The sequence below is a fragment of the Cynoglossus semilaevis genome, chromosome 11 (assembly GCF_000523025.1).
Source record: "Cynoglossus semilaevis isolate Cse_v1.0 chromosome 11, Cse_v1.0, whole genome shotgun sequence".
In the NCBI taxonomy this organism is placed as follows: domain Eukaryota; kingdom Metazoa; phylum Chordata; class Actinopteri; order Pleuronectiformes; family Cynoglossidae; genus Cynoglossus; species Cynoglossus semilaevis.
The window spans coordinates 20089978-20099133 of NC_024317.1; the positions used below are offsets into that span (position 1 = coordinate 20089978).

The 9156-nt window shown below is 40.3% G+C and overlaps 2 protein-coding genes across 3 annotated transcripts in view; one reads left to right on the forward strand and one right to left on the reverse strand.

Moving 5' to 3' along the window:
• Positions 1-8304, forward strand: part of LOC103386813 (membrane-spanning 4-domains subfamily A member 4D-like) — a 17989-nt gene extending 9685 nt beyond the window's left edge. The window contains exons 1-8 of one of the 2 annotated variants that reach the window (XM_008321224.3): positions 2190-2341; positions 3380-3560; positions 4236-4346; positions 6140-6196; positions 6285-6398; positions 6611-6721; positions 7124-7195; positions 7610-8304. In XM_008321224.3, the coding sequence (XP_008319446.2) occupies positions 3414-3560; positions 4236-4346; positions 6140-6196; positions 6285-6398; positions 6611-6721; positions 7124-7195; positions 7610-7678 (681 nt within the window). In that variant the 5' untranslated portion in view covers positions 2190-2341; positions 3380-3413 and the 3' untranslated portion in view covers positions 7679-8304. Of the gene's footprint in view, positions 1-2189; positions 2342-3379; positions 3561-4235; positions 4347-6139; positions 6197-6284; positions 6399-6610; positions 6722-7123; positions 7196-7609 lie in introns of those variants that run through there. The other variant, XM_025060462.1, reaches the window with a different exon arrangement.
• A 457-nt stretch (positions 8305-8761) lies between these two features.
• ddx27 (DEAD (Asp-Glu-Ala-Asp) box polypeptide 27) overlaps positions 8762-9156 on the reverse strand; it is a 28603-nt gene continuing 28208 nt past the window's right edge. The window contains exon 21 of the mRNA XM_025060463.1: positions 8762-8910. Within this exon, the coding sequence (XP_024916231.1) occupies positions 8886-8910 (25 nt within the window). The 3' untranslated portion in view covers positions 8762-8885. The remainder of the gene's footprint in view (positions 8911-9156) is intronic.

Genomic DNA, 9156 nt, shown 5'->3' on the forward strand with positions numbered 1-9156 from the left:
TACTAATAATTGACAGAATTTTCGGTTTCGGCCAAGAAATTTAATTTTGAACAATATCGGCAAAAAGTTCATATTAGACACCTTGGACCAATCAGCTGTTTGGGTTTCATTATACATTCGTTTGTTAAACCTCCACACTCTTACCCCGAGCACCTGTGGTTGAGCTTTGTTGAACTTTCTGATGCCCACGTACTGCTGCTCCTGGGCAGTGCCAGCAGCAGCGTCAGGTGCACGGTGAACCTGGGTGACAACCACCACCCCCCCCACTGTGGTAGCTACAGATGAAGACATGTTTCAGCTCCAAAGATCTTTGACTCCTCTGGACCTGCAGGAGGACCAAAGTGAAGACAGTCAGTCCAGACCAGCAAAGTTCAGATCAACTGGTCCAAAGTCTGGCTCATTGGCTCAGCCCAACCACATGACAGAGATCGACGTGGCCCACAGGTGAGGAGTGGGCCAGTTATCAATGGTTTCTCTTTGATCAGAGTGAATATGACAACTACAACACCGAAAGGACGTGTGACCAAATGATCATGTGACCTGGTGACCACTCAGCAGACAGGAGCCACTTACACAGGTAGGTTTGTGTGTGTGAGCAACATGATGTAAATGGTCTAATAATAATAACAACTATATTCATCATAATAAAAGAGACAGAAAAATATATGAAGACAGTCCTTTCCCATTTGGTTTCAGAACAGACTGGACTGGTCAAGAACAAACAGAACCAGAACAGACCACATTATACCAGACTGAACCAGATCAGAACTCCTCTAACAGACTGTTGTTTCCCCTTCTGATTACTGACAACCTCAGGTTAGTAAAGATCTCAGATCACAGCGCCATCAGTTTTCTACTCAAAGTCTTCAGCCTTTGGTTTGGATCCAAGTTCTACCAGTAAAAAGTTATAACGTCATCTCATGAACTCGGATTCCCCCCCCCTTCCTGTTTCCTCACAAACATTTCCTCAATGAGGGACAAAACCAAGATTTCAAAAGACGTAAGTTCATGTTAACAAAATGTTTTTTGTTTGTTTTTTACATTTGTGTTTGTGTGAAGTGGATTGGTGTCTCTTCTGTGCGCAGCTATGAAAACTTAGACTGCGACTATACACGAGGCTCACACGACCAATTAACCATCATAAGTCCTTTGCATTCTTTTTGTTTCAGTTGTTTAAGTTTTAAACTTTTTATTCGTTTTGTTTATTAGGGTATAAAATGGAAAAGGTCATTTTAGGTAACAACGAATGACACCTTACCAGTAACCGTGTAGTTCAAACTCAGCAGCAGATAAAGAGGGTACAAGTTATTGAGTTTTGAATATTTGCGGCTTTATTTTAAAGGTCCCGCTCCAGGTTACATCAAGTTTTCTGGTCAAATTCACTTTGTTTGAATGCATTAATTTAATTAATTGATTTTTTCAATAGCGTGTTTTTTTTAATGTGACGTCACCGAGCAGAACTTTAAACACTCAAATGTGAAACGGGAAAAAAAAAGAATTGTTCTTCTACCCTCTTGGCGTTGAAGAGAGGAACTGTGACTAATGATACACCTTAGTGCTAACGGTTCAAAGTAAACACTGTTTCACGTACTACAACAGACAGTTGCAGTTGTCTGAGGGCGTGGCTCTGACAGTAGCTGTGATACACAAAGCTGCCTGCAGAGGGCACTAAAGGTCGACACACATTTGAAGGCGACTTCAGTCATTGACCGAAAGTTTAGAATGCATCTTTCCCTGTTTTGCCACTTGTTACTGTCATCCACATCATCATCATCATCGACGTCCTTAAACGTTAGAAGACTCTACTCTACACATAGGCAGGCTGTTATCTTCAAGAACCTTTGACAACACCAGTATTAGGGCCATGATATTCTGGACTGGCCATCATGGCTCCAGCAGAAAAAGTGAATCAGGACACAAATACACACACCTTGCTATTTCAGTGACGTGCGGTCAGGGGAGACAGTGCCTCACCTGCCATCATGATAAAAAAAACCGGTACATATAATAAATATTAATATTTTCCACTGGTCTATGTTAATGATGCATTTCCAGTATGACCCTACATATTTTGACATTACAAGTCGAAAAAAAAAAACAAAACAGGAAAGATGCATTCTAAACTTTCGGTCAATGACTGAAGTCGCCTTCAAATGTGTGTCGACCTCTAGTGCCCTCTGCAGGCAGCTTTGTGCATCACAGCTACTGTCAAAGCCACGCCCTCAACCCCAACTGTCAGTTGTACGTGAAACAGTGTATAAATTGAACCGTTAGCACTGAAGTCTTAGCTGTAATCATTCGTCACAGTCCGCTGCCTTCAACGCCAGGAGGGTCCGTTCAGGTGAGAACAATTCTTTTCATTTTGTTCTCACTGAATGTTTCACATTTGAGTGTTTCAGTTCTGCTCGGTGACGTCACGTTTTAAAAGACGCTGTTAAAAACATAGTTTAATTAATTTATTAATTCAAACAAAGTGAACTAGAAAACTCGATGTAACCTGAGCGGGACCTTTAAAATGAAGCCGTAAATCATTAAAAACTCAGTAACTTGTACCCTCCGTGTCTGCTGTTGAATTTGAATTCTTTGAACTTTACGCGGTTACTGGTAAGTAAACAAAACAAATAAAAAAGTTTAAAACTTTAACTTAAACAGAATGCAAAGGACTTATGATGGTAAATTGGTCACGTGACCCTCGTTTATCGTCGCAGTCCAAGTCTTCATAGCTGCGTACAGAAGAGACCCCAATCCACTTCCCCATATCACACACACACTCAAGGTAAAAACAAAAAAACAAACAAACAAAAAAAAAAAAAAACAAAATTGGAAAAATACATTTTGTTAACATGAACTTACGTCTTTTGAAATCTTGGTTTTGTCCCACATTGAGCAATCTGTGAGGAAACAGGAAGAGGGTTCATGAGATGACGTTATAACTTTTTACTGGTAGAACTTGGATCCAAACCAAAGGCTGAAAACTTTGAGTAGAAAACTGATGGCGCTGTGATCTGAGATCTTTACTAACCTGAGGTTGTCAGTAATCAGAAGGGGAAACAACAGTCTGTTAGAGGAGTTCTGATCTGGTTCAGTCTGGTATAATGTGGTCTGTTCTGGTTCTGTTTGTTCTTGACCAGTCCAGTCTGTTCTGAAACCAAATGGGAAAGGACTGTCTTCATATATTTTTCTGTCTCTTTTATTATGATGAATATAGTTGTTATTATTATTAGACCATTTACATCATTGATAACTGGCCCACTCCTCACCTGTGGGCCACGTCGATCTCTGTCATGTGGTTGGGCTGAGCCAATGAGCCAGACTTTGGACCAGTTGATCTGAACTTTGCTGGTCTGGACTGACTGTCTTCACTTTGGTCCTCCTGCAGGTCCAGAGGAGTCAAAGATCTTTGGAGCTGAAACATGTCTTCATCTGTAGCTACCACAGTGGGGGGGGTGGTGGTTGTCACCCAGGTTCACCGTGCACCTGACGCTGCTGCTGGCACTGCCCAGGAGCAGCAGTACGTGGGCATCAGAAAGTTCAACAAAGGTCGACCACAGGTGCTCGGGGTAAGAGTGTGGAGGTTTAACAAACGAATGTATAATGAAACCCAAACAGCTAATTGGTCCGATATTGTTCAAACACTTTGTGCAGCATTTAAAGTAATCAAAAATTAATTGTGTAGGACAGTCTAATATAATGACAACTGCTCATTTCTATTAGGTACAAACATCGTTTTAGGAATGAGGAAATGTGTGTTTGCATATCAGATTATTTTCTTTTTAATAAATATTTCAGTTGCTTTTATGTGTAATGACGATGTAATCATTATTTAGTAGGATGGAACAAAACACGTGTCTTTTTAAGCTTTTAGTGCTCATTTGGGATTGAACCAGTTGTCAGTGATTCAATCATGCTCCTGAGAGGTTGATGTGGCTTCAGTTGTCCACAAGATGTCACCGTCACTGAAGCCTTGAAGCTTTGAATCTCTTTGGGCACAATTGTTAAGAAAGTCTCAGTGCTTCATGCGGCGTCACCTGCCCATCACTAGATTCTAGCATATTTGGCGAAACCCAGGCATGACGTTATCAAGTTTTCATTATCTAAGAAAAAATGGATAACGATTCTTATCTTATATATTATATTATTCTTCATAAATTTGCTGATATTTGGTAAATAACATCACTCAACAGATATTATTATGCCGTGTACAGATGAATATCTTCTCCTCCTCCTCTTCTCAGACCATTCAGATTATGGTGGGCGTGGTGGTCTTGCTGCTGGGGATCATCGTGATACCTTCTGGTTTGACCATTGGAGTTTTCACCGGCTCCTTCGCTTGGGGAGCTGCTCTGGTAATTCACACCCTGCCACCTCATGATCAGAACTGCCCACTGGACTCCAATTACACTGTCTAAACGCTGTCTAAACAATCAGTTACTAAAACTGTCTCCCAGTACTGAATGTGCAGTGAGAACTAGCCTGAGACAGGGGGACAACAAAAAGAACAATTCTTTTTAATTCCATGGATTCTGGTCATATCTTTATGTCGCTGTTAGACTTTAATAGTGGAACGCAGGCATGCTCAAAGTTCGGCCCCCGGACCAAATTTGGCCCGTCTCTAAATTTCCACCGGGCCCGAAGCGTCTGTCATAAAATCAATATCATGTGACCCGCCAGCACGGTTGCCCACATTAATGAATACACGCGTACAAAAAAAACATTTTATATTTCACCAGATGATGGCAGAAGACTTCTGGCCTGCCAGCATGGTTGCCCACATTAAATAATACACAAGTACAAAAAAGCAATTTTATATTTCACCAGAAGATGGCAGTAGACTTGTAGCCTGCATGGATTGCATTGATTTTTTTTTTTGTCATGATCAAAATCATCCATCTATCCGGACAAGATTAGGTGATTCTCTCCTGTGTGACATCTTGCGCATCAAAACCACTATTTTTGAGCATGCCAGACTTGCCTTGTTTACTGCAACGAATATAGAAGTGTATTGCTGCCACACTGAGGGAAGAAAGGGGGACTGTCACGTAATTATGTGATCAATTTATTGTTATATTTATTGTCCTTATGTGTGCCACGGCAGTAAGCGAATGGTCCTGTTTTGGCCAGTTACACAGTCTGCTTTAAGCCACTCAGGCTGAATAAATGAATGAATGAATGAAAGTCCACCTGCTAGGTAAGAATATGGCTCATTTACACAATTCAGTTGAATTATACTTTACGCTTGGCTTGAGACATGGTGAGATTGTACACTTATTGGGCCCAGTGGATGAAATTTATATCATTATTCGTACTCTCAGAAGGATTTTGAAACACGCAGATTTTTAAAGCAGTAACTGGCCAAAACCAGTCCATTCGCTTACGGCCGCGTCACACATATTGGCTTCCGAATATTGTTATAACAATAAACGTATCATGTAATAACATGAAACTTATCCAAAGAAAAGGTGAAACTAAACCCATAATTACGTGATACTGAACCCACTTATTACGTAATAACCTGAAACGCATCACGTAATAACGTGAACCTTATCACATAATTATAGGGATACTGAGTCTCTTTTTTTCTCTGTGTGGCAGCAATACGCTTCCGTAATGTCATGATCAAAATCATCCATCTATCCATCTTCGTCCACTTAAAAACTTTGGTATGTGAGCTAAAATCACTGATTTTTTCTATGGACTTTGGTCTATGAGCTAAAATCACTGATTTTTTCTATGGACTTTGGTCTATGAGCTAAAATCACTGATTTTTTCTATGGACTTTGGTCTAGAGCTAAAATCACTGATTTTTCTCTATGGACTTTGGTCTGATCTAAAATCACTGATTTTCTCTAGGGACTTTGGTCTAGAGCTAAAATCACTGATTTTCCCTATGGACTCTGGTCTAGAGCTAAAATCACTGATTTTCCCTATGGACTTTGGCCTGTTAGCTAAAATCACTGATTTTTCTCTATGGACTTTGGTGACAGAATTCAAGCCATAATGACAAAAATGACGAAAATGGTCTCCAGTCACTTTCAGAGTTTCTTGTGGTCACTCTGTGATCTGACCCAGCTCTACAACCCAGAGTGTCCAGTCCAGTCCATCCAGTGTTCTAGAATGTTGGTTTCTCTCTCTGTTTCAGTACATCGCTGCTGGATCTCTGACTGTAGCTGCTGGGACTCGACTGACCAGCTGTCTGGTTAGTTTCACACCAGAACTCAGTGAGGAGATGCTGGAAGAAGAGTTTGACTGGTCACCTGACTGCTGTCTCTCTGCTGCCCCCACAGGTGAAAGCTGCCCTGATTGTCAGTGTGATAGCATCAGTTGCTGCCACCATCAGCACCATCATGTACATCATGGATGCCGTTATTATTCTTGGTTACGGCCGCTACACGTACCAGGTACCAGGTGCTCAGAAGCAGAACTGGGTTTTCTGTCTCACTGCTGACATGATCGTGTGTGTGTATGTGAAGAAACTGGAAACCCAGGAAAAGGATAAACGTTTTTTGTTCACATCACAAAAGAGTAAAAGGAATGTCTCTGAGGACAGACGTCACTCTTATTTATAGCATAAATTATGTCTTTGTCCCCTGTCTCCCGTGTCTCTGCCCAGAGTCGAATGCGGGGCGTCTCAGGCGTCCTTGCAGTTTTTAGTTTTCTGGAGCTGATTGTTGCCATCACTGTGGCAGGTTACGCCTGTAACGCCATCTGCTGCTGTAATGACGTAAGTGATCACTGATGAGTACGACTGTGATTATTTGAGCAGTTCCGTCTGTGTACACGTAGTATTACAGCCCCAAACTTTAATAATGAAATAAATACTGAACATATCTGCTGCTGTAATGACGTAAGTGATCACTGATGAGTATGACTGTGATCAGAAGGAGTTTGTTTGTACATAAAAAATATATATAAATGAGGAACAGGTGTGTATTTGTGCCGAGCAGTTCCGTCTGTGTACACGTAGTATTACAGCCCAAACTTTAATAATGAAATAAATACTGAACATCATGGTGCGTCTTGTGAACTCACAGACTCCACTGTTGATAGTGGGGCCTTTTTTTAAACTGCTTTTTTTTTATTCTTCTGAGAGATAAATCAGTGTGTGTTTGTGTGTGTGTTCCAGCCTACAACAGTTCTGGTTGTACCTGCAGCAGCTGTGGCCTCTGGTGAATCTGCTGATGTGAACATGGAGCAGGTCAGTTCAACTTTGTGTTGTCAGTGAGGCCATAACATGACCATCACAGGGGGTGATGGACCATAGAGAAAGTCCACCATAGTCCATAGAGAAAATCAGTGATTTCACCTCACAGGTACACAGTAGCTGCTGGTCCTCTACTGCCTCCTGTGGTCTGTTTGTGTGACATGGTTTAATCGGAACAATGTGTTACAAACAGTGAAGTCGCAGAGAAACACATTTTGAACTTAGTGATGGAGGCAGCAGTTGATCAACAACTGCTGAGTCTGAGAGAGAAAACCACTAGTTCTCTCTTTAATGGGAATCAAATTAATAAACCCGTTCTTGAGAAAGGCGAGCCCCTCCATCTGTCAGGCTGTGGTCACATGGTGTACACACACAGACTTTTAACATTTTGCTGTCGTGTTATTACAGGTGCAGTTTTTCAAAAGCTCAGAAGAAGATGAGACCATGGCTCAACCTCCACCTTATTCAACTGTGTGATCACCTGACCTGACTGCACCGATCTGACCATCAGACAACACCAAGATTCTCTTCACATGTCCACCTTCACTGTTATCATTTCATGTTGTTCATCAACAGAGTCAGAACTAACACCAAACTCACTAACCTAACATTTTTTCTCGTATTAAATGTTTCTATGAACACAGCACTCAATGTTTATCTGTTTTTGGAACCAGCAGCCAGAGAAAACATCCACTTAAACTGGTATGATTGCAGGCTGGTTCTTCAGAGAGCACCAGGGTTTTCATACTCCAGAACGGAACCAGAGCCAGAACAAGAATTATGTCTGTTTGAAAACACTGTGAGATTTATATCAGATCCTTTGAAGTAAGTTTTGCTTCAAATGCACCATTTTGTGCCACTGTTGTTAAAGACAAAAGTTTCAGTTCAAAGTTTTTGACAGATTTTCTAGGTTACGTTTCTAAAGAAGGCTCATTGAAGGATTTGATTTAACATAGAAACCATTTTATTGGTCGGTCTGACCTGTTGAGTGTTCTCTTTTTTAAAGACTTTTTTTATACTTTTGTATTTTTTTATATTTTCACATATTTTTATGTACCCTTCATTTCCAACATTTCTTGTGATTAAAGCAAAGACAAACCATAGTATGTGTGTTTTAATCCATTTTTTTTTTTGACCAAACATTATCACATCACAGGAAGGAAAAAGGCTGAAATTTTCAGACTGTTGTTGTCAGGTTGATGCCTGGCAATTAAATTAAAGCAGTCTGGTTCCTGTCTTGGATGAAAATTTCAGAGAAAAGTCCAATCATGAGGTTGTACATGTTCAACAGCCTCCTCCAGTCTTCAAGTCCAATACTTGTTTCCACAACAGTTTATCTTCCAGTTGTCAACTTTTTTATTTCATCTGACTGACTTCAACTGACACCTCCCTTGTTCAGACCATCATGCTTTACTCTCTGTACATATATGTTTCTGTGACAACCTGTCTGTTGTGTTAACCCCATCCCTGTGGACAGTCAGAGTTGCGGAGTTGAGGTTGATGCTCTTTACTTCTTCTTCTTAAACCTGACCAACAGACAAGATTACAGCGTCAGTCGTGGAGGGTCGAAGTTCAACAAACATTCAAATGGTGACCAGGAAACTTTTGTCAGTTTATGACGTCCCCCACTTACGATGTTCGTGGTTACATCATCATCTCCCATCAATTCATTAAGAAAGTCTGGTTACATCATGCCAATGACCTGCCAACTGTCAAAATGTGCAACGCGTTTGCACGATAACTAATTGGCGAGCAGCGTAAAGGGCTTTATTTTCTTATTTTGCTGATTGTATTCAGAATATATATATATATTTATATACATACATATATATATATATATATACATATATATACATATATATACATACATATACATATATACATACATATATACATACATACATATATATATATATACATACATATATATACATACATATATATATACATACATA